The sequence below is a fragment of the Geotrypetes seraphini genome, chromosome 2 (genome assembly GCF_902459505.1).
Source record: "Geotrypetes seraphini chromosome 2, aGeoSer1.1, whole genome shotgun sequence".
NCBI lineage: Eukaryota > Metazoa > Chordata > Amphibia > Gymnophiona > Dermophiidae > Geotrypetes > Geotrypetes seraphini.
The window spans coordinates 510,329,923-510,353,621 of record NC_047085.1 but is presented as its reverse complement, the minus strand read 5'-3'; the positions used below and the strand labels follow the sequence as shown (position 1 = coordinate 510,353,621).

Genomic DNA, 23,699 nt, shown 5'->3' with positions numbered 1-23,699 from the left:
CTCCCTCGAGGCAGTGTGAGAGTGCTTAGACTTAGAAGCCTTGGGCACTTTAAGCACTACCAGGGGAATGGACTGCTGCGCTATCTGACCTGAAGAGACAGAGGAAGGCACCGCAGCCTGCGTCGAAGACGGAGCCGGTACAAACGAGGCAGGTTTGATGAGGCTCGGAGCAGAAGATGTGGAAGCCTGGAGAGCCTCGGATGAAGTCGAAGGTGAAGCACCTTTCAATGACGAAAGCTCCATCGAAGACTCCATGCTGATAAGCTGCTCCCACAAGATGCAACGATGCATGAAAGCACAGGCTGTAAGTGTTGCGCAAGACCAGCATGTTTTCGGGAGGTGTTGAGGCCCGAGACACCGAAGACAGCGTCGATGAGGGTCCGTCAGTGAAATCGCGCGCTGGCACTTGGAACACTTTTTAAAGCCGGTAGCAGGCCGGGACATAGGCCGGAAAAGCTCCGTCGCAAGATCGAAGCCGCAGGGCTGCAGCCATGTGGCCTGCCCGGTCGAACGGATGGAAGAAAATTTTTTTTTGAAAAACAAGAAAAGTACGATGAAAATCAGCGATTAAGAGAAAAAGAACCCAAAACCACGGACTTTAGAAGGCCCAAGTGAAAATACTTCACGCAAGGAGTCGAAGACGGACTTCTCGGCTCCGCAGAAAAGTAAGAACTGAGGAGACGCGCCCTGCGCTGAGCGGGAAGGCACTCGCGCATCCGCGGTGCAGGTGACTCGAAACCTCGAGTTTCTTCAAGTAAGACTGCTTGTGAGGCGTCCGCATCGGGGCTCCGTTGGATCACGTCACTCACTTGTGAGAATACCTGCCTGCTTGTCCTGGGATAATCCCTTTATCTTGGAACTCCCCGAGTCCCGACAATACCAGGCCCACCCAAAAACTTAAACTTTCCTTCCCCTCACTAAAAGGTATCCTCTATGTGGGAAAATCTCTTCTTTAGACTTACAGGGCTTTGGAATAACCTTACTACCCCACTGCAAACTCAGGTCTCCTTCCAACTATTCCGTAAGCACCTGAAAACCAGTCTTTTCACAAAAATGAACGCTCTCCCCCCCCCCCCCCTATTCTCAATCCAAACTCAATGTGCTATTCTCTTCCTATATTAAGCTCTTGTAAACCGTGCCGAGCTCTATATTCATGGAGAGGATGCGGTATATAAACTTAAGGTTTAGTTTAGTTTAGAGCTTGAGGAATTGGTTCCAGTCTGGGTTTTCAAAATGATTCCAGATCATGTCAGCAGTTTGAGTCTGCATTTCCTAGAGCAAGTAGATTGATTGATAGGTCTGTTCTAGTATCTACAAGAGACGTTTTCAAGTTACAAATTTTTGTGGCGAAGTGGTCGGCAAGGTTTGCTGTAGGGGGTGGGAGATCAGTGTGAGAGCGTTTATGTAGGCTAATATCAAATAAGGAATTGACTCTTCTGAAGAGTTCTTTGCTATTCAGCGAAGGAGAATGTCACACCTATTGCACTGAAAAAGGTATTTAAATTAGAAGACCCTTCTTTTTTTTTAATTTCTTTTTTTTTTTTTTAATTTCTTTATTCATTTTCAAACTTTCATCAAGTGTACAGGCATTAAATAAACAGCATTCAAGTACAACACTTGCAACTCTTATTACTGTATCTTATAATATGTATAGTTATAATTAACCCTCCTCCCATCCCCCCTACCCATTATTCTTTTCTGAGATAAACAATAAAATATAACCCTCCCCACTCCCAGCATTAGATGGTATCTTACAATAGAAAAAAAATGGTATTTAATCATTACAATAATTTGTTAATGGCTCCCAAATTTTAATAAAATTCTTATAATTACCATGTTGTAGAGCTAAATGATCCCTTCTAATGTCTGGACTAAACCTGGAGACTCCCAACTTCCTCTATGCCAACAAAAATAGTACTGGACACCAACTGAAGGGCCAGTAAAAGGAAGAAAATAAAATTTTCCAAACTAATACACACAGCTGTCACCCTATTTTAGGCGAGAAACCAACAAAGTTAAGGCAAACCCTGTACAATTGTCAACTGGAATAAATCCCAAATCACAGAGTGCATACTTTATCAGGATGGTAATACATTTCATCTGGCAAGGCCTATTCACTAGTTCAAATCTTGTTTTCTCTGAATTGGAACACATCCATTACTCCAAAGATGTTTAGGTAGGTGGCAGCTTGTTGGCAGCCATTACAGATGTGGAGGAAGGTGGTAGCTTTGTTTCTAGAGTGAAGCTTTTATTACACGTGGTATATGTATATGTGTGAATCACTTGGTGTCTTTTTAGATATGAGCCCAGTGAATCTTTTATTACACTCAGTACATGTATATGGTTGTCCCCTGTGTGGGTCACTTGGTGACTTTTTAAATGTGAAAGCTGAGTGAAACTTTTATTACACTCAGTACATGTATATGGTTTGTCTCCTGTGTGGATCATTTTGTGAATTTTTAGATTTGAAAGGTCATTGAAGCTTTTATTATACTCAGCACATGTATATGGTTTGTATTCTGTGTGGATCTTTTTGTGTCTATTTAGATGTGAAAGGTCATTGAAGCTTTTATTACACTCAGTACATGTATATGGTTTGTGCCCTGTGTGGATCATTTTGTGACTTTTTAGACTTGAATGTTCAGTAAAGCTTTTATTATACTCAATACATGTATAAAATTTGTACCTTATATGGATCATTTTGTGTTTTTTTAGAGATGAAAGCCGAAGGAAGCTTTTATTACACTCAGTACATGTATAAGGTTTGTATCCTGTGTGGCTTACTTGGTGGCTTTTTAGTTGTGAAAGCCAAGTGAAGCTTTTATTACACTCAGTACATGTATATGGTTTGTGCCCTGTGTGGATCATTTTGTGTCTTTTTAGATTTGAAACCCAAGTCAAGCTTTTATTACACTCAGTACATGTATATGGTTTGTCTCCTGTGTGGATCATTACATGACTTTTTAGATCTGAAAGCCGTGTGAAGCTTTTATTACACTCGGTAGAGGTAGATGGTTTCACATTTTTGTGATCCCTTTTGTGCAGTTGAAGTTCTTTCCTCTTACCATGGTGGAATTTAGAAGTGACTTTATCACTGTTTTTAATTTGGAAGGGTCCCTCCGGTAGGCGTCTCTGGTCCTCAGAGATGTAACTCAGATCCCTGTTATTTCTCTCACACTTCCTGACTCCTTCCCTTGACACCTCTGTAGGGTCTCTCTGGTTCTTTGATTCCTGCTTATAATTCTTTGTGTTAATCTTCTCAGTTCCCTGGGAAATATTCTCACAGACATTTTCTGCCTGTGTTTGGATTTGTTCCATTTCAAGTGGATCTTCTTCTTCTTCATTCTTTACTCTCTTCCATTCGTGCTGGTTCTGATGATCTCCTGGATAAAAACAGAAGGTATTTCTCATGAGTTAGAAAACAGCAGTAGTTTCTAAGATAGAACTTGTCTATAATGAGAGGAACGCTAGGTTATGTTGCAATAGGAATTTCCATGTGTGGCTTTAGAATTGGTCAGTTTCCTATTTGCAGAGCATTTTTTCAAGCATTTATCTCTAGACAGTGCCAGTTTGTGAGCTGGTCCTTGGAAATGGCATTGTGTAGAGTTAAGAGTCAATTCTTTAAAGGGCGTAATCTATAGGTTTTGCGCGTAGGTATAGGAATCACCTGTAGCCAACTCGTGCCCTCCCTATTTGCACACCAGCCCCTCGTACTTACGTGCAATAGCTCTTAGGTGTTATTCTCTAAGATACTGACCAAATGCATTTATGAGCACTCCTGCCATGTCACCTCTATTGTGGCACGTAACTGCTATTTTAGCATGAAAGTTACACACCAAAGGGGGACTTAACATTTGGGAAGAGCTCTGAAGAATTAGAATATATTATAATTTGTGCTTATTGGGGAATTTCTTCTACAATCATGAACTTTGGGTAATTTTTGTCTCTACTCTGACTTACAGATGGGAGAACAGCCTGTGAATGGAATAGGGACACATATGACTGTTCTTTTTTTTTTTTTTTTTAAATCTTTATTCATTTTCAAAAATTACAAGTGTACAAATATTCATTCAGAAATACCTTAATTCATCACTTGACATTCTTATTTGTATTACTCCACACAAATAATTATATAGGAAACCCATTCCTCCCTCCCACCTACCAATTTGTATTACTCCAAATAAATATATAAGAAACCCACCCCTCCTGCCCATACTCAATAAGTAACAAATATCAATTATTATCCTTCAGAATCCCCCCTCTATCTTATTCAATATTTTAGTGTTTAAGATGTCTGATCATTGGCTTGAGCGCACATGAGGACGGTTGGATAGTGAGTGAGCTCCTCAAACAAGTTCAGACCGTGAAAGCGATTTAAAAGTCTAATAGAATTAATTTTTTTTGGCTCAAAGTGATTGAGAGTGCTGGAGATAGGTTATGGCGTCCGGGAAACAAAATAAGGGTGAATCGGCTTTCGCATCAACAAGCAGTGTAAAAAGGGCAAAGCCGGAGCCAGAGACGCCATTAAAAGCAACGGCTAAATCTGCTGAAGTGGATGTTGGCAAGGAACTAAAAGCAATTAAAGAAATTGTGACAGACACAGCAAAAAAGGTTAATGCGATCACAGAAGAAGTGGCTGCAATTACTAAAAGGTTGGAACAAATGGAAAATAAATCGGCGAATATAGAAGAGAGATTAGAAGCAGTGGAAGCAGTGGCAGCAAGGAAAACGGTGGAACAAAAGCAAATTGATTTTCTCACCCGAGAGTTGGAGGATCTGTCGAACTGCGAAAGGCGATGTAACTTGCGGGTCCTAGAGAAAGGGAGCCCTATTTCCTTTTTGGAGAATTTGCTGTCCAAAATGCTGCCTGTGAAATCTAAGTTCCCGATTGAGATCGAGAGAGCACATAGAATACCTGCTAAGAGGGATGAAAAACAAAAAGGTCCATGTCCATTGATATTTAAGCTCCTCAGGTATCAGCAGGTTTTAGAAATTATTCAACTGGCAAAACAGAACAGGAATTTAAAATGTCAAGATGCCAGGATCCATATAGTTCCGGATTTTGCCAAAAGTACTGCTGTTAGAAGAAAGGCTTTTTTGGAGTTTAGACCCCAATTAAGAGCTATGGGGGCTAAGTATGGCTTGCTCTATCCGGCGTTAATGAAAGTCACTATGGAAAATAAAACAACATTTGATAGTCCGGAAAAGCTGAGTGAGTTTATTAACAGACATGAACAGCCAATGACAATGTAAGAGGAAGGGTGAATGTAAGAATTACAGAATACCTGCCTGTTTTGTAAGAGGAAGGGTGAATGTAAGAATTACAGAATACCTGCCTGTTTGTCCTGGGATAAAGCAATGTTACTTACCGTAACAGTTGTTATCCAGAGACAGCAGGCAGCTATTCTCACGTCCCACCCACCTCCCCTGGGTTGGCTTCTCTGCTAGCTATCTGAACTGAGGAGACACGCCCAGTGCATCGGGCGGGAAGGCACTCGCGCATGTATGATGCGGGCATCTCGAAACATCTGAAGTTTCTAAATTGAATTTAAGGCTCCCCGGAGGACCCTCTCAGCTGGCTGGGTCGGGGCTGCTGCGGGACTGCCTGTCCCGATGAAGACAGTGCTAACCAGCACTAACGACAGGCTCCCTCGGCGGCTGCACCGAATTTAAGGCTCCCCGGAGGACCCTCTCAGCTGGCTGGGTCGGGGCTGCTGCGGGACTGCCTGTCCCGATGAAGACAGTGCTAACCAGCACTAACGACAGGCTCCCTCGGCGGCTGCACCGAATTCGGTGCAGCCGCCGAGGGAGCCTGTCGTTAGTGCTGGTTAGCACTGTCTTCATCGGGACAGGCAGTCCCGCAGCAGCCCCGACCCAGCCAGCTGAGAGGGTCCTCCGGGGAGCCTTAAATTCGGTGCAGCCGCGGTACGCGGCCCGCGGTCGCGAGCCTCGGGTCGCGAGCTGAAGGGGCGTGGCTAAAGGGCTTGCCCCTTTTGAGCCCCTTCAGAGCCTAAGAGGAGCAGGGAGCAGGACTACCATCTCTTCAGCATGGGTAAGAGGAAAGCTAAGGCAATACCATCTGCTGTAACAACAGGCCCGATGGATCGCCATCTTGTGGTTCCCATCTTGCCTCCGGTTGAGGAACAGGTAACTTTTAATATTCAAGCTGTCTCCTTATCCTCTGGGGAACCAACACCACCTCCTCAACCATCATATTCCTTACGGTTAGAAGAATCTCCTTCCCCTTTTAAGGAAGGAATAATTTCTTCTTCCCTTCAATCATTGTCAGTATCTGGTCTGGAGGTTTCAGGACACTCCCTGGGGCAAGCTAAAGAACTAACCCCAGTGCAGATGAGTACTGGGCAAAGCTCAGATGCTCTCCCCAGGGATAAAGTGATCACTCTAAATGATGTTTGGCATAGTATTAACAGAATAGAGTCATCCCTACAAAAAACCGTTTTGAACTTATGTCAATTTTCATCTGATGTAACTGTGAAAATTAAAGAACAAAATAATAAAATTGGAGAAACAGCTGTAAAGGTTGAAAAGTTAGATCAGGCAGTAGGCAATTTACAAGCTAGTGCTGTTTCTAATATAAAGGACAGTATGATGTTACATGCTAAGTTAGAAAAAATGGAAAATGCTATTAGAGTTAAAAATCTTCGCTTGCTAAATTTTCCTACCACACATTACCTTTCTGCAATGGAACTTTTGAAAATGTATTTGAGGGAGATATTACATTATAACAAAGTGGAGACCTTTGAGGTCGATAATTTATATTACATTTCAAGAGATTCCAAAGAAAAGGTAGAGGAAGGTGGAATGGATAGAATAGTATCACCAGAGAGTTTGAATGTATCACAGTTTTTGGAGTCTTCTAAAGACATAATTGAGAAACGAGCAACTCTTCTCGTGACCTTCAAGACAGAACTTGAGAAACAAGATATTTTGAAATTATATTTCCTGAAAAAGCAAGAGATGTTTTGTGGTCAACGGGTGATAATTTTTCCAGATGTCTCTAGACAAACTCAGTTTAAGAGGAAACAGTTCCTTCAGCTAAAGCCTAAGGTTTTGGCAGTTGGAGCCACTTTCTTCTTAAAATTTCCATGTAAATGCCTAATATCATATGGAAATGATAAATATGTGTTTTTTGATCCAGCCCAGGTGGAAGATTTTATCAAAGAGAAACCTTTGTTGAAAGTTTAATTCCTTATTTTGGTTTACTTTTGGAGGATGATGTATAATATATATAATAGCCATTTGCCTGTTCCTAGAAAGTAGATAGAAAGATTTGCTTTGATGTTTTATTTGTACTGGCGATCAGCTTTAATGTGGACTAGGATACGGTTGAATTAGTTTTCTTATATTATGTTAATTCCCATTTGGGAATTTACATTTTGTATTTTGTATTTTTTTTTCTGTGTTCATTCATGTATGTTTGTTACAGAGATATTGTAATGAATAATCCAATAAATAAAGGAAAAAAAAAAAAAAAAAAAAAAAAAAAAAAAAAAAAAAACATCTGAAGTTTCTTCAAGCAAGCTTGTGAGATGTCTGCATTGGGGCTCTGTCGGATGACATCACCCACTAGTGAGAATAGCTGCCTGCTGTCCCTGGATAACAACTGTTACGGTAAGTAACATTGCTTTCTATCCTCTTGACTTTGAAATTATGAAGATTCTAACTGACTTTCATGTCTTTCTCACTAGTGGGTGATCTCCAAGCTAACCCCAATGGGATGGTGGGAGAGTTGGCAACTTAGGAGAACAAATATTGCAATACTGTTTGGCCAAACTGTCCATCCCGTCTGGAGAAAGTATCCAGACAATAATGAGAAGTGAAGGTATGAACCGAGGACCAAGTGGCAGCCTTACAGATCTCCTCAATCGGTGTCGATCTGAGGAATGCCACAGAGGCCGCCATTGCTCTGACCTTATGGGCTGTGAATTTACAGGGAAGGGGTAATCCAGCCTGGGCATAGCAGAAAGAGATACAAGCCACCATCCAGTTGGAGATGGTACGCTTCGAGACAGGGCGTCCCAACTTGTTCAGATCAAAGGAGATGAAAAGTTGAGGAGCAGTTCTATGTGGCTTGGTGCGATCCTGGTAGAAAGTCAAAGCACATTTACAGTCCAGAGTATGAAGAGCTGATTCTCCAGGATGAGAATGAGGCTTTGGAAAAAACACAGGAAGAACTATGGATTGGTTGAGATGAAATTCAGAGACCACTTTAGGCAGAAATTTCGGATGAGTGCGGAGGACCACCTTGTCATGATGGAATACTGTGAAAGGCGGGTCCACCACCAAGGCCTGAAGCTCACTGACTCGGCGAGCAGAAGTGAGGGCAACAAGAAAAACCACTTTCCATGTAAGAAACTTCAGTGGAGCCTTGCTGAGAGGCTCAAAAGGAGGCTTCATAAGGAGAGAAAGGACCACATTGAGATCCCAAACCACAGGAGGTTTGAGAGGAGGACTGACATGGAAAAGTCCTTTCATGAATTTGGAAACCACAGGATGAGCAGACAGAGATTTCCCTTGAAGAGGCTGATGGAAAGCAGCAATAGCACTCAGATGGACTCTGATCGAAGTAGACTTGAGACCAGAATGAGACAGGTGCAGGAGATAATCAAAAACAGAAGACAGGGAGGCACGTTGAGGCTCCATATGATGAGAAACGCACCAAGAAGAAAATCTAGTCCATTTATGGGAGTAGCATTGCCTAGTAGCAGGCTTCTGGGAAGCTTCCAACACATCCCGTACAGCTTGGGAAAACTGGAGGGAAGCTATGTGGAGAGGAACCAAGCTGTCAGGTGGAGAGACTGCAGGTTGGGATGAAGCAGAGATCCTTGTTGCTGAGTAAGCAGCGACGGAAACACTGGAAGAAGGAATGGCTCCCTGCTGCTGAGTTGAAGTAGAAGGGAGTACCAAGGCTGTCTGGGCCACCGAGGAGCTATCAGAATCATGGTGGCATGGCCAGACTTCAGCTTGACCAGAGTCTTTTGAATGAGAGGAAACGCATATAGAAAGAGATTCCTCCAGTCCAGAAGAAAGGCATCTGCCTCGAGGCGATGAGGAGTGTAGATCCTGGAGCAGAATTGAGGCAGTTTGAAGTTGTGGGGAGCCGCAAAGAGGTCTATCTGAGGCGTCCCCCACTGAGCGAAGATCTGATGAAGGGGCTTGGAATGGAGGGTCCATTCGAGAGGCTGGAGGAGACGACTCAAGTTGTCCGCCAAGGCATTATCCGCCCCCTGAATGTAGACAGCTTTGAGGAAGGTGTTGTGGCGAATCGCCCAATCCCAAACTGAGAGCTTCCTGGCAGAGGGAGGCCGATCCCGTGCGCCCCTGTTTGTTGACATAATACATGGCGACCTGATTGTCCGTGCGAATGAGGACCACCAGGTCGTGAAGCAGATGTTGAAAAGCTTGTAGAGCATTGAAAATCGCCCTGAGTTCTAGAAAATTGATATGGCACAGCCGGTCCGCACTGGTCCAGAAGCCTTGAGTGCGAAGACCGTCCAGATGAGCCCCCCATGCATAGGTCGAGGAGTCGGTCGTGAGAACCTTCTGGTGGGGAGGAGTGTGAAACAGCAAACCTCTGGATAGATTGGAAGAGATCATCCACCAGCTTAGAGACTGCTGCAGAGCAGGAGTGACCTGGATGTGACGAGTCAAAGGATCTGACACCTGTGTCCATTGAGAAGCCAGGGTCCACTGAGGAATTCTGAGGTGAAGTCTGGCAAAAGGAGTCGCATGAACCGTGGAGGCCATGTGGCCCAGGAGAACCATCATGTGTCTCGCTGAGATGGACTGGCGAGAAGACACAGACTGACAGAGATGAAGAAGAGCTTCCAGGCGCTGCGGAGGAAGGAACGCTCTGAGGCGGACCGTATCCAGAACAGCTCCTATGAAGGGAAGAGACTGGGTAGGTTGCAGATGAGATTTTGGGAAGTTGATCTCGAACCCCAGACTCTGCAGGAACCAGATAGTCCTCTCGGTCACCGAAAGGACCCCTGAAGCCGAGGCAGCTTTGATGAGCCAGTCATCGAGGTAGGGAAACACCTGAAGACCATGGTTCCGGAGTGCAGCGGTCACCACCACCAGACACTTGGTGAATACTCTGGGAGACGAGGACAGGCTGAAAGGTAGCACTCGATACTGCAGATGAAGATGTCCCACCCGAAATCTGAGGAATTTGCGAGAGGCAGGATGAATGGGAATGTGAGTGTAGGCCTCCTTGAGATCCAGAGAGCATAACCAGTCGTTCTGCTCGAGGAGGGGGTAGAGAGAAGCTAGGGTCAGCATGCGAAATCTCTCTTTGACCAGGAACTTGTTTAGCACCCTGAGGTCCAGAATAGGACGAAGATCGCCCGTCTTCTTCGAAACAAGGAAGTACCGGGAATAAAACCCCCGGTTGTATTGGTCCACAGGAACCGGCTCGACGGCTCGAAGCCGGAGCAAAGCCTGCGCTTCCTGAAGAAGAAGGGCGGTCTGGGTCAAGTTGGAAGGATACTCTCTTGGAGGATGGTCCGGAGGGACCCGATGGAACTGAAGAGAATATCCTTCCCTGATGATGGTAAGGACCCAGAAGTCGGTGGTAACAGCCATCCACCGATGGTAAAAATGATGGAGGCGACCCCCAATTGGAAAAAGAGGGGATAGCAGAACGGTGTTGGTTATGCTCTCGACAAGAGAGTCAAAAAGGCTGAGGAGCCTTGGGAATAGCAGAAGGCTGATGTTTCTGTTGAGACTTCTGTGGAGGCTGTCTCTTCGCCGGCTGCCGCACTGCAGGGGCCTGCCTGGGAGTGTAACGCCGTTGGTAGATCAAGGGCGGTTGAGAAGGTCGAGACTGTACAGGTTTAGGTTTCGGACGAAGGATGGACTGGAATGATTTCTCATGGTCCGACAGCTTCTTCGTCACCGTCTCAATGAACTCATCAAACAAATCCGCACCAGCACACGGGACGTTGGCAAGCCTGTCCTGCAGGTTCGGGTCCATATCAATGGTCCGAAGCCATGCCAGGTGACGCATGGCCAAGGAACAGGCGGCAGCCCGTGCCGAGAGGTCAAAAGCGTCATATGAGGATTGCATCAATTGAAGATGCAGCTGGGACAGCGAGGCGACGACCTCCTCGTATTCAAAACGAGCCTGTGAGTCGATGTACCGCAGGAACTTCCGAAGCACTGGGAGGAAGAACTCCAAATAAGTGGCAAAATGGAAGGTGTAATTGAGAACTCGGGAAGCCATCATCGAGTTCTGGTAGATGCGCCTCTCGAACTTATCCATTGTCCTCCCCTCTCGACCCGGAGGAATGGAGGCATATACTTAGGACGGATGAGAGCGCTTGAGGGAGGACTCGACCAACAGGGATTGGTGAGAGAGTTGGGATCCCTCAAATCCTTTATGGTGCACCGTGCGATATCGGGCATCCAGTTTGCCCAGAATTGCAAAAATGGAGTACGGTGTTTCGAAACAGCGCATGAACGTCTGTGTAGAGGCAGGTGAAGAGACTCAGCAGGAGGATTGGAGTCTGGGCGCAATGTGAGGAATTTTTGGAAATACTTCAGAAACATTGGAAAATAAATGAAGATCCAGTTTTATTACTCGGATTTCTTGGAGAATGCTGCAGTCATTTATAAGGATATGATGACTGGCAAGAACCTCAACACTGTAGTAGGTCTTAACATCCTCCTATGGACAGCATTGCCTGCGGTCAACCCTGAGTGAGTGTAGCCTCCAGGATGGTGTGGATGCTCCAGTGTTGCATCAGTGTTTAGAAAACCTGTGCGGGAGGTACAAACAAAGCTGTTCCCCTTTGGATCGTATTGGAAAGGGTCTCAGCAGTGTGCGAAGTCCGACCTTCTATGGGTATATTATGGTCCTTTCAAAACATTAAGGGATCAACAAAGATATTGGAGCTTGTCGGAGAGGGGGAAGATACTCAAGGACACTACCATATACAAAACCATGGGAAATTTCAGTTGCTTAGATGTCTGTGAACTCTATCTCCATTTCTGCAATAGATCCACTGAAGGTTCAGCTTTGAGCAATGTCATGCATCAGCATCCCTTGGATGCCTCTTCAGCACCGGCTAAGAATGGACCCTGAGAATGGTGGCTTCATCGAAGAAACAGACTCCTTGGAAATCTAAAGAAGCCTGTCCTTTCTATATATGCATATAGTTATTTTGCATGAGTTTGGGCTTGAGTATGTTGCCTTCACTCCGTTATGTAAAATTTTATTATAGGAGATATTTGGTTTTGATTAATGGGGCAATCTTATATGGTAAAATACTGGTTGAAATTCTGAATAGTAATGAATATTGATTGAACTCCAGAATGGTACTAATATATTTAGTAAACATTTTATCATTAAGGGCAGCTGTTTATGGAGTATTTATTATTTTAGCTGAAAGTTAATTTACTTCTTTAAAGATGCAATATGGAATTTTGGTATTTTGATGAATTATAATGAGGTATGATACAATGAAACTATCATTTTAGGTTGTAGGTATTGATTTGGGAAAGGAATTAATTTAATGAAATTTTATTCAATAAATTGTTGATGGATGGGGATTTAGAAAACAGTGTTTTTAAATATATGGACCTTTCATTTGATTTAGGGAAGGATGTATTAATACATAAGAACATAAGAAATGCCTCCGCTGGGTCAGACCCGAGGTCCATCGCGCCCAGCAGTCCGCTCACGCGGCGGCCCAACAGGTCCAGGACCTGTGCAGTAAATTTCTATCTATACCCCTCTATCCCCTTTTCCAGCAGGAATTTGTCCAAACCTTTCTTAAACCCCAGTACTGTACTCTGCCCTATAACTTCCTCTGGAATTGTATTCCAGGTGTCCACCACACGTTGTGTAAAGAACTTCCTAGCATTAGTTTTGAATTTGCCTCCTTTCAACTTTTCCGAATGCCCTCTTGTTTTTTTATTTTCTGAAAGTTTGAAGAATCTGTCCCTCTCTACTCTCTCTATGCCCTTCATGATCTTGTAAGTCTCTATCATATCCCCTCTTAATCTTCTCTTTTCTAGGGAAAAGAGTCCCAGTTTTTCCAATCTCTCAGCATATGAAAGGCTTTCCATCCCCTTAATAAGTCGTGTTGCTCTCCTCTGAACTCTCTCGAGCAATGCCATATCCTTTTTAAGGTACGGTGACCAATACTGGACGCAGTACTCAAGATGTGGACGCACCATTGCCCGATACAGCGGCAGGATAACTTCTTTCGTTCTGGTTGTAATACCTTTCTTGATTATACCTAGCATTCTATTCGCTCTCTTAGCGGCAGCTGCGCACTGTGCTGTCGGCTTCATTGTCATGTCCACCATCACCCCCAAGTCCCTTTCTTGTGCACTCTCATTCAAAAACTTCCCTCCCATCACATAATTATACCTCGAGTTTTTGCTTCCCACATGCAATACTTTACACTTCCCAACATTGAATTTCATCTGCCATCTCTCTGCCCATTCCCCTAGTTTGTCCAAGTCTCTTTGCAATTCTTCGCAGTCCTCCTTTGTCCGAGCTCAACTAAATAGTTTGGTGTCGTCCACAAATTTTATTATCTCACACTTCGTCCCTGTTTCTAGATCATTTATGAATATGTTAAAAAGCAGTGGCCCGAGCACCGAGCCCTGAGGAACACCACTCGTGACCTTTCTCCAGTCTGAGTAGTGGCCCTTCACCCCTACCCTCTGTTTCCTACCTTCTAACCAGTTTCTGATCCATCTATGAACGTCTCCGTCCACCCCATGGTTCTTCAGTTTCCGGAGTAGACATTCATGAGGCACCTTGTCAAAGGCTTTCTGGAAATCTAGGTATATGATGTCTATGGGGTCTCCTCTGTCCATTTGTTTGTTAATTCCTTCGAAGAAGTGCAGTAAGTTAGTCAGGCACGATCTTCCCCTGCAGAAACCATGTTGGCTGGTTTTCAGAAGTTCGTTTCTTTCAAAATGTTTATCGATGTTTTCTTTTATCAGTGCTTCCGCCATTTTCCCCGGAACCGAGGTCAGACTCACCGGTCTGTAGTTTCCCGGGTCCCCTCTTGATCCCTTTTTAAAGATGGGCGTTACGTTGGCTATCTTCCAATCCTCCGGAATCACACCTGTTTTCAGAGATAGGTTGCAAATTTGCTGCAGTAGTTCTGCTATTTCCTCCTTTAGTTCCTTCAGAACCCTTGGATGGATTCCATCCGGACCCGGCGATTTGTCAGTTTTTAGTTTTTCTATCTGCCTGCGCACCTCATCAAGGCTCACTTCCATGGATGTTAACTTTTGTGCTTGATTTCCCTTGAAGATTTGTTCAGGTTCCGGTATGTTGGTTGTGTCTTCGCTTGTAAATACCGATGAAAAGAACATGTTAAGTCTTTCTGCGACCTCTTTCTCTTCCTTCACCGCTCCCTTCTGGTCTCCGTCGTCCAGTGGTCCCACCTCTTCCCTAGCCGGCTGTTTCCCTTTAATATATCTAAAGAACGGCTTGAAATTTCGTGCTTCCCTGGCTAGCCTCTCTTCATACTCTTTTTTGGCTTTTCGAACCACACGATGACATTCTTTTTGATACTTTCTGTGATCTTTCCAGTTTCCCTCAGATTTGTCCTTCTTCCATTTTCTGAATGAGTTTTTCTTATTGCCTATCGCTTCCTTCACTATTTTAGTTATCCACGCCGGGTCTTTTGTTCGACTCTTGTTGCACCCTTTTCTGAATTTGGGGATATACAGATTTTGCGCCTCGCTCACTGTATTCTTGAAAAAGGACCAGGCATGTTCTACCGTATGCCATTTTTTGGAAGTGTTCCTAAGTTTCTTCTTTACCATTCCTCTCATTGCTTCGTAGTTTCCCTTCTTGAAGTTAAAAGTTGTTGTTATGGTTCTCTTTCCTTTCAGTATTCCTATTTCCACCTTGAACTTGATCATATTATGATCGCTGTTTCCCAACAGTCCCACTACTTCCACTTCCTTTGCAGGTCCCCTTAGCCCATTTAGGATTAGATCGAGAGTGGCATTTCCTCTCGTCGGTTCTCTAACAAGCTGCTCCATGAAGCAATCTTGTACAGCCTCCAGAACGTCTGCCTCCCTGGCGCATCTTGAGCTTCCAAGACTCCAGTCTATCCCAGGGTAGTTGAAGTCTCCCATAATAACTGTGTTACCGCTTTTGCATTCTCGCTTCATCTCGGCTTCCATTTCTTCATCGATTTCTCCGGTTTGTCCGGGTGGACGATAGTATAGACCTATCTTTATTTCAGGCCCTTTCCTTCCTGGTATTTTAACCCATAGCGATTCTAGCTTGTTGGCCGTCTCTGCTATGTCCATTCTTGTCGATTGTATGTTTTCTTTTATGTATAGTGCTATTCCTCCGCCTTTCTGTCCTAATCTGTCTTGGCGATAGAGTTTGTACCCCGGCAGTGCTGTATCCCATCTGCTTTCCTCATTCCACCATGTTTCGGAGATTCCAATGATGTCTATGTTCTCTGCAATGGCCATGGCTTCTAATTCTCCCATTTTGTTTCTTAGGCTCCTTGCATTAGTATATATGCAATTTAGCTCCTGGAATTTTGTTGCCTTCATTTCCTTTCCCTGTGCTTTGGTCATTAGATTCTTCTCTTTGGTTATGATCTTTCTAATCTCCTCTCCTTTGTTAGTCGACTCCTGTAATTTGTCCCTTGTTTCATCCCAGCCTTTTTTCTCCTTAGTATCTTCACAAGATACCTTTTTCCGAATCATCGACGCTTGGTCGACTGTCGGCTTTCCCCTTCTTGTTAGTTTAAAGCCTGTTCTATTCCTCTCTTGATGTTGTTTGCTAGAAGTCTAGTTCCCGCTGCGCTCAGGTGCAGTCCATCTCTCCTGTAGAGCTTGCTCTTGCCCCAGAACGTCGTCCAGTTCCTCACGAAGTGGAATCCTTCTTCCTTACACCATCTCCTCATCCATGCATTTATTGATTGTAGTTCCTCTTGCCTTTTCACATCTGCCCTCGGCACCGGTAGGATCTCTGAGAACGCTATCTTCTGGGTCCTCATCTTCAGCTTCATTCCCAGAATCTTGAACTGTTCTATCAGTGTGTTTCTTCTATAGTCCCTCCTGCTGACATCGTTTGTCCCGATGTGGATCATTACTGTAGTCTCTTCCATCTCCGCTCCTTCCAGGATCTTTCCAATTTTGTCCACGATGTCCTTGGCTCTCGCTCCCGGGAGGCAGGTCACCAGTCGGTCCTCTCTCCCTCCTGCTATGTGGCTGTCCACCTGCCTCAGGATCGAGTCCCCCACTAGGATCGCTGACCTTCCCTTCTTCAATGTTCGCTTCGGTCTCAGGTTGATGTCCTCGGTATGTTTCTCTCTTTCTTCCTCTGGGCATCGACTGGTCAATTTCTCGCCTTCTTGCGTTTTTTCTCCGTCGGTGTCTTCTTTGTGGTCTTCTGTTTCTTGCTCTCCCTTCGATGTTGCTGTAACTTCTTCTTTCATCTAATAATAAATTGATTAGATGATATATGTTAAAGATGGTAAAGTAATGTAATTGATTTTTATTTTTGTCATTTTAATGAATGGGTTATTATATTCTTTCTATATATTGTTTATTCCATAAATAACTTAATTGACAATATGTCTTAGATGAATTGAGATTATTTTAGTACATGACTTTTTATAAAATGTTGTTTTAAGAAGGTCTTTGGGGAGGTTGTTATTATCTAATCTAATATGCGTGACATCAAGTATACACTATTATTAATTAATTGGGTGGGGTGGGAGTGGGGGGAATTTGGGATAGGGGGAGGGGATTTGGTGGAATATAGGATGAGGTGTTATTTGTAAAAGGAAGGAACATATATATTTTGGATGTGATGGTGCCTGATCATTTTAATTGTATCAAATTGAGGGTTATGTTTTTAAATAGTATGTTGAATGGATATTAAATTTTATTCTCTCAACGTCAATGGTCTAAATCATCCAATAAAGAAAAAGAAAATTTTAAATTTTTTACAGAAACAAAATGCGGATATATATTTTATCCAAGAGTCACATTTGTCATTGGAGGAAGCCTGAGGTCATGATGCCATTGTACAGAGCCATGGTGAGACCTCATCTAGAATACTGTGTGCAATTTTGGAGGCCACATTACCGTAAAGATGTGCTCAGAATTGAGTCGGTTCAGCGGATGGCCACCAGGATGGTCTCGGGGCTAAAGGGTCTCTCGTACGAAGAAAGACTGAACAAATTGCAGCTCTATACCCTCGAGGAGCGTAGGGAGAGGGGAGACATGATTGAGACATTTAAGTACATCACGGGACGGGTCGAGGTGGAAGATGATATCTTTCTTCTCAAAGGACCCTCGAACACAAGAGGACATCCGCTCAAACTCAGGGGAGGGAAGTTTCGTGGAGATGTCAGGAAGTACTTCTTCACGGAACGAGTGATAGAGCATTGGAACAAGCTTCCAGTACAGGTGATCGAAGCCCGCAGTATCCCAGACTTCAAGAATAAATGGGATACCTATGTGGGATCACTGCGAGAGTCATACCAATGAATAGGGTCGCTAGGATATAGACTTAATAGAGCAGGTCAGTAGAGTTAAGGGGGCCAGTAGACTTAAAAGGGGGTTAATGGTATGGGCAGACTTGATGGGTTGTAGCCCTTATCTGCCGTCATCTTTCTACATAAGAACATATAAGAACATAAGCAATGCCTCTCCTGGGTCAGACCTGAAGTCCATCATGCCCAGAAGTCCGCTCACGCGGCGGCCCAACAGGTCCAGGACCTGTGCAGTAATCTTCTATTTATACCCTTCTATCCCCTTTTCCAGCAGGAAATTGTCCAATCCTTTCTTAAACCCCAGTACTGTACTCTGCCCTATTACGCCCTCTGGAAGCGCATTCCAGTTGTCCACCACTCGTTGGGTAAAGAAGAACTTCCTAGCATTCGTTTTGAATCTGTCCCCTTTCAACTTTTCCGAGTGCCCTCTTGTTATTTTTAGAAAGTTTGAAGAATCTGTCCCTCTCTACTCTCTCTATGCCCTTCATGATCTTATAAGTCTCTATCATATCCCCTCTAAGTCTCCTCTTCTCCAGGGAAAAGAGACCCAGTTTCTCCAATCTCTCAGCGTATGAAAGGTTTTCCATCCCTTTTATCAGACGTGTCGCTCTCCTCTGAACCCTCTCGAGTAACGCCATATCCTTCTTAAGGTACGGCGACCAATATTGGACGCAGTATTCCAGATGCGGGCGCACCATCGCCCGATACAACGGCAGGATAACTTCTTTTGTCCTGGTTGTAATACCTTTCTTGATTATACCTAGCATTCTATTTGCTTTCTTAGTGGCCGCTGCGCACTGTGCCGTCGGCTTCATTGTCATGTCCACAATTACCCCCAAGTCCCTTTCTTGGGTATTCTCATTCAATAACATCCCTCCCATCGTATAGTTGTACCTTGGGTTTCTGCTTCCCACATGCAATACTTTACATTTCTCAACGTTGAACTTCATCTGCCATCTCGCTGCCCATTCCCCCAGTTTGTTCAAGTCCCTTTGCAATTCTTCGCATTCCTCTTTAGTTCCAGCTCCACTAAATATTTTTGTATCGTCCGCAAATTTCTATGTTTCTATGAATCTAAAAAACTAATAGGGGGTTGGGTTTCAAAATGTTTTTTTGCCCCAGCAGTAGGTAAGAAGGCTGGGGTTGCTATTTTAATAAGTAGGAAATGTTTAGCCAATTTTCATTTAGTAGATGCGGATCCTTTAGGAAGATGGGTACATATCAAAATGATAAAGCACAGTTACTTACCGTAACAGGTGTTATCCAGGGACAGCAGGCAGATATTCTTGACTGATGGGTGACGGCACCGATGGAGCCCCGGTACGGACAATTTTAGAGTGATTGCACTCTAAGAACTTAGAAAGTTCTGGTAGGCCGCACCGCGCACGTGCCTTCCCGCCCGACAGAGGCGCGCGGTCCCCAGTTATGATAAGCCAGCTAAGAAGCCAACCCGGGGAGGTGGGAGGGACGCAAGAATATCTGCCTGCTGTCCCTGGATAACACCTGTTACGGTAAGTAACTGTGCTTTATCCCAGGACAAGCAGGCAGCTATTCTTGACTGATGGGTGACCTCCAAGCTAACAAAAAGAGGGATGGAGGGAAGGTTGGCCATTATGAAAACAAATTTTGCAAAACAGATTGGCCGAAGTGTCCATCCCGTCTGGAAAATGTGTCCAGACAATAATGAGATGTAAAAGTATGAACTGAGGACCAAGTGGCAGCTTTGCAGATTTCCTCAATGGGCGTGGACCGGAGGAAAGCTACAGATGCTGCCATAGCTCGGACTTTATAGGCTGTGACAGAACCTTCCAGTGTCAGACCGGTCTGAGCATAACAGAATGAAATGCACGCTGCCAGCCAATTAGACAACGTACGTTTAGAAACAGGACATAGAAACATAGAAAGATGACGGCAGAAAAGGGCCAAGGCCCATCAAGTCTGCCCACTCTATAGACCCTCCCCTTAATACTATACAATGTTTTACCCTGACCCACTTAGGGATCCCACATGGGTGTCCCATTTATTCTTAAAATCTGGCACGCTGCTGGCCTCGATCACCTGTACTGGAAGCTTGTTCCATTGATCAATCACTCGCTCCGTGAAGAAATACTTTCTGGTGTCGCCGTGAAATTTTCCGCCCTTGAGTTTGAGCGGGTGCCCCCTTGTGGTTGAGGGGCCTCTGAGAAGGAAAATGTTATCTTCCACTTCTATACGTCCGGTGACGTATTTAAACTTCTCAATCATGTCTCCCCTCTCCCTGCGTTCCTCGAGAGTGTAGAGCTGCAAATTGTTTAGTCTTGCCTCGTACGAGAGACCTTTAAGCCCTGAGACCATTCTGGTGGCCATCCTCTGGACCGACTCGACCCTCTGCACGTCTTTGCGATAATGTGGCCTCCAGAATTGCACGCAGTATTCCAGATGAGGTCTCACCATGGTCCTGTATAATGGCATTATGACTGCAGGCTTTCTGCTGACGAAACTTCTACGGATGCAACCCAGCATCTGTCTTGCCCTTGAGGAAGCCTTCTCCACCTGATTGGCAGATTTCATGTCTGCACTAATGATTACTCCTAAATCTCGTTCTGCTGTAGTGCTGGTCAAGGTCTCCCCGTTCAAGGTATAAGTTCTGCATGGGTTTCTGCTACCCAGGTGCATGACCTTACACTTTCCAGCATTGAAGCCCAGCTGCCAGGTTGAGGACCAGCATTCCAATGTACGCAGGTCCTGCGCCATCATATCTTGTAGATTGTCCTCGCTTACCATATTACATAGTTTGGCGTCGTCGGCGAATAATGTTACTTTACCTTGAAGCCCTTGAGTCAGATCTCCTATGAATATGTTGAAGAGGAGTGGACCCAAGACCGAGCCCTGCGGCACCCCGCTGGTCACCTCCGATGTCTCAGAGAAAGTACCGTTAACCATCACCCTCTGAAGTCTGCCACTCAGCCAATCATTGACCCATGCCGTCAGAGTCTCTCCTAACCCCATCGATTTCATCTTGTTTAACAGTCTGCGGTGTGGGACGCTGTCAAAAGCTTTACTGAAGTCCAGGTACACTATGTCTAGTGAATCTCCTTCGTCCAGTCTTTTTGTTACCCAGTCAAAGAAGTTGATGAGGTTTGATTGGCAGGACCTACCCCTGGTGAATCCATGTTGATTGGGGTCCCGTAGATTCCCTTCGTCCAAGACCGTGTCCAATTGGCGTTTGATCAGTGTTTCCATGAGTTTGCATACTATCGATGTCAGACTCACCGGTCTGTAATTTGCAGCCTCTGTCCTGCAACCCTTTTTGTGTAGAGGAACGACGTTAGCTGTTTTCCAGTCCAAGGGGACTGTCCCTGTACTCAGTGAGAGATTGAAGAGCACGGCTAACGGTTCTGCCAGGACATCACCTAACTCCCTGAGCACTCTGGGGTGCAGATTGTCCGGTCCCATGGCTTTGTCCACCTTGAGTTTTGTTAGCTCAAGGTAAACCCCGCTGGGTGTGAATTTAAAATTCCGAAACAGATCTTTTGTGTTTGACTGTGGCTTCAATTGAGGGCCGGACCCTGGCGCCTCGCAGGTGAAGACCGAGCAGAAGTATTCGTTTAGTAGTTCGGCCTTTTCGGGATCCGATTCTGCGTAATTCCCGTCCGTTTTTTTTCAGGCGTACTATCCCGTTTGTGTTTTTTTTCCTGTCACTGATATACCGGAAAAAGGATTTGTCCCCTTTCTTAATGTTGTTTGCTAGAGTTTCTTCCACTCGAAGTTTGGCCTCCCTGACTGCCGTTTTGACCTCTGTGGACTTGATCCTGTGTAGCAGTTGATCTTCGCTTTTCCCCGTGCGTTTGAAGGAAGCAAATGTGTTTTTCTTCTCCTTAACGAGACGTGAGATCTCTGTGGTGAACCACTGGGGTTTGTCTTTTCTTCGCCGTTTGTGTGATGATTTTATGTAACGGCCGGTTGCCTCGTGTATGACAGATTTCAGGGATGACCACATATCCTCCACATTCCCTGTCTCAGTTTGGACCTGGAGCGCCTGATGGACGAAGACTCCCATGCGTGCAAAGTCCGTTCCTCGGAAGTTGAGTACCTTTGTTTTAGTGTTTGATCTATGGAAACCTTTCCTCAGGTGGAACCATACCATGTTATGATCGCTGGAGGCTAGCTTATCTCCCACGAAGACTTCTGAGACGCTTTCCCCATTGGTGAGTACTAGGTCAAGGATCGTTTGGGCCCTAGTGGGCTCCATTACCATTTGATTGAGGCGTGCTCCTCTTATGGAGGCTAATAGCCTCTTGCTGCCGCTGGTTGTTGCTGAAGGTGTGCTCCAGTCTACGTCCGGCATATTGAAGTCTCCCATTAGTACAACGTCCCCCCGTAGAGCGATATTTTCTATGTCTTCGATTAGTTCCATGTCTTTGTCTTCTGGTTGTCTTGGAGGTCTATATACCACACCAAGATACAGGCATTTTTCTCTCCCTCTGGCCAGGTTCACCCAGAGGGATTCCCCGGTGATTCTGGTAGTTTTGATGCCTTCTTTAATGTATAGCGCTACCCCTCCGCCTAACCTGCCCTCTCTGTCTCGACGAAGTAAATTGTAACCCGGTATGGCCATATCCCACCCATGAGAGTCCGTGAACCAGGTCTCGGATATCGCAACCACATCTAGGTCGGCATTCACTATCTCGGTCTCCAATTGCAGAATTTTATTGCCTAAACTGTGTGCATTGACATACATGGCCCTCCATCCCTTGTGTTTGCTAGGGCTGTCATGCGTATTATGGGTGCTTACCTTGGATTCAGAAGGGTGGTTGTGTCTCGCCTCCACCGGATGATTCCTTACTGCTCTGGAATGTAAGTGGATACCCTCCCCCAACTTACCTAGTTTAAAGCCCTGCGAAGTAGGCGGGCTAGACGGTGTCCAAGTACGTTTTTACCTCTTCTGGTCAGGTGAAGTCCGTCCGGTCCCTGCAGTCCCTGGAGTGTCTTTCCATGGTCCAGGAATCCAAAGTTCATCTCTATGCACCAGTTGCGAAGCCACTCGTTGGTACGTTGGATGCGTTCTTCCCAATTTATTCGGATCAAAGGACAGAAAGAGTTGAGGGAATGATCTATGGGGCTTAGTACGGTCTAAATAGTAAGCCAGAGCCCTCTTACAGTCCAAAGTATGTAGAGCCTGTTCTCCAGAATGAGAGTGAGGTTTCGGAAAGAAGACAGGCAGAACTATGAATTGGTTGAGATGGAATTCAGAGACAACCTTCGGGAGAAACTTTGGATGTGTACGCAGAACCACCTTGTCATGATGAAAGACCGTAAAAGGTGGATCCGACACTAGTGCATGTAGCTCATTGACCCTCCTGGCAGAGGTTAGAGCAATAAGGAAAAGCACCTTCCAAGTGAGAAACTTGAAAGAAGCAGTAGCCAAGGGTTCAAATGGAGGCTTCATTAAAGCGGAAAGAACTACATTAAGATCCCAGACAACAGGAGGGGCTTTAAGAGGTGGTTTCAGATTAAAAAGACCCTGCATGAACCTGGACACCAAGGGATGAGCTGAGAGGAGTTTTCCATGGACTGGCTCATGAAAAGCTGCTATAGCACTAAGATGGACTCTGATTGACGTGGACTTGAGGCCAGAGTCTGACAAAGAAAGGAGATAATCCAACAAGGTCTCCACTGCAAGGGAAGTGGGATCATAATGATGACGAAGACACCATGAAGAAAACCGTGTCCACTTCTGATGGTAACATTGAAGAGTGGCCGGTTTCCTGGAGGCATCCAGAATTGAACGAACAGGCTGAGACAAGAGTGTATCATGAGAAGTCAGCCCGAGAGATACCAAGCTGTCAGGTGCAGAGACTGTAGGTTGGGATGTAGAAGGGATTCCTGATGCTGAGTAAGCAGAGAAGGATACAGAGGCAGAAGAAAAGGTTCCCTGGAACTGAGTTGAAGAAGAAGGGAGAACCAATGTTGCCTGGGCCACCTCGGAGCAATCAGAATCATGGTTGCTTGATCCCTCTTGAGTTTGAATAAGGTTCTCAACATGAGAGGCAGAGGAAGGAAAGCGTACAGGAACAGATTGGACCAATCGAGGAGAAAAGCATCCGCTGCCAGACGGTGAGGAGAGTAGAGTCTGGAGCAGAATAGGGGCAGCTGATGATTGTGAGGAGCTGCAAAGAGGTCTATCTGAGGAGTGCC

At 45.0% G+C, this 23,699-nt stretch overlaps 1 protein-coding gene across 2 annotated transcripts in view; it reads right to left on the bottom strand.

Moving 5' to 3' along the window:
- Positions 1–1,588: 1,588 nt before the first annotated feature.
- The window catches only part of LOC117354629 (zinc finger protein 184-like), an 88,885-nt gene continuing 66,774 nt past the window's right edge, over positions 1,589–23,699 (bottom strand). The window contains exon 5 of one of the 2 annotated variants that reach the window (XM_033932444.1): positions 1,589–3,383. In XM_033932444.1, the coding sequence (XP_033788335.1) occupies positions 2,173–3,383 (1,211 nt within the window). In that variant the 3' untranslated portion in view covers positions 1,589–2,172. The remainder of the gene's footprint in view (positions 3,384–23,699) is intronic. The other variant, XM_033932445.1, reaches the window with a different exon arrangement.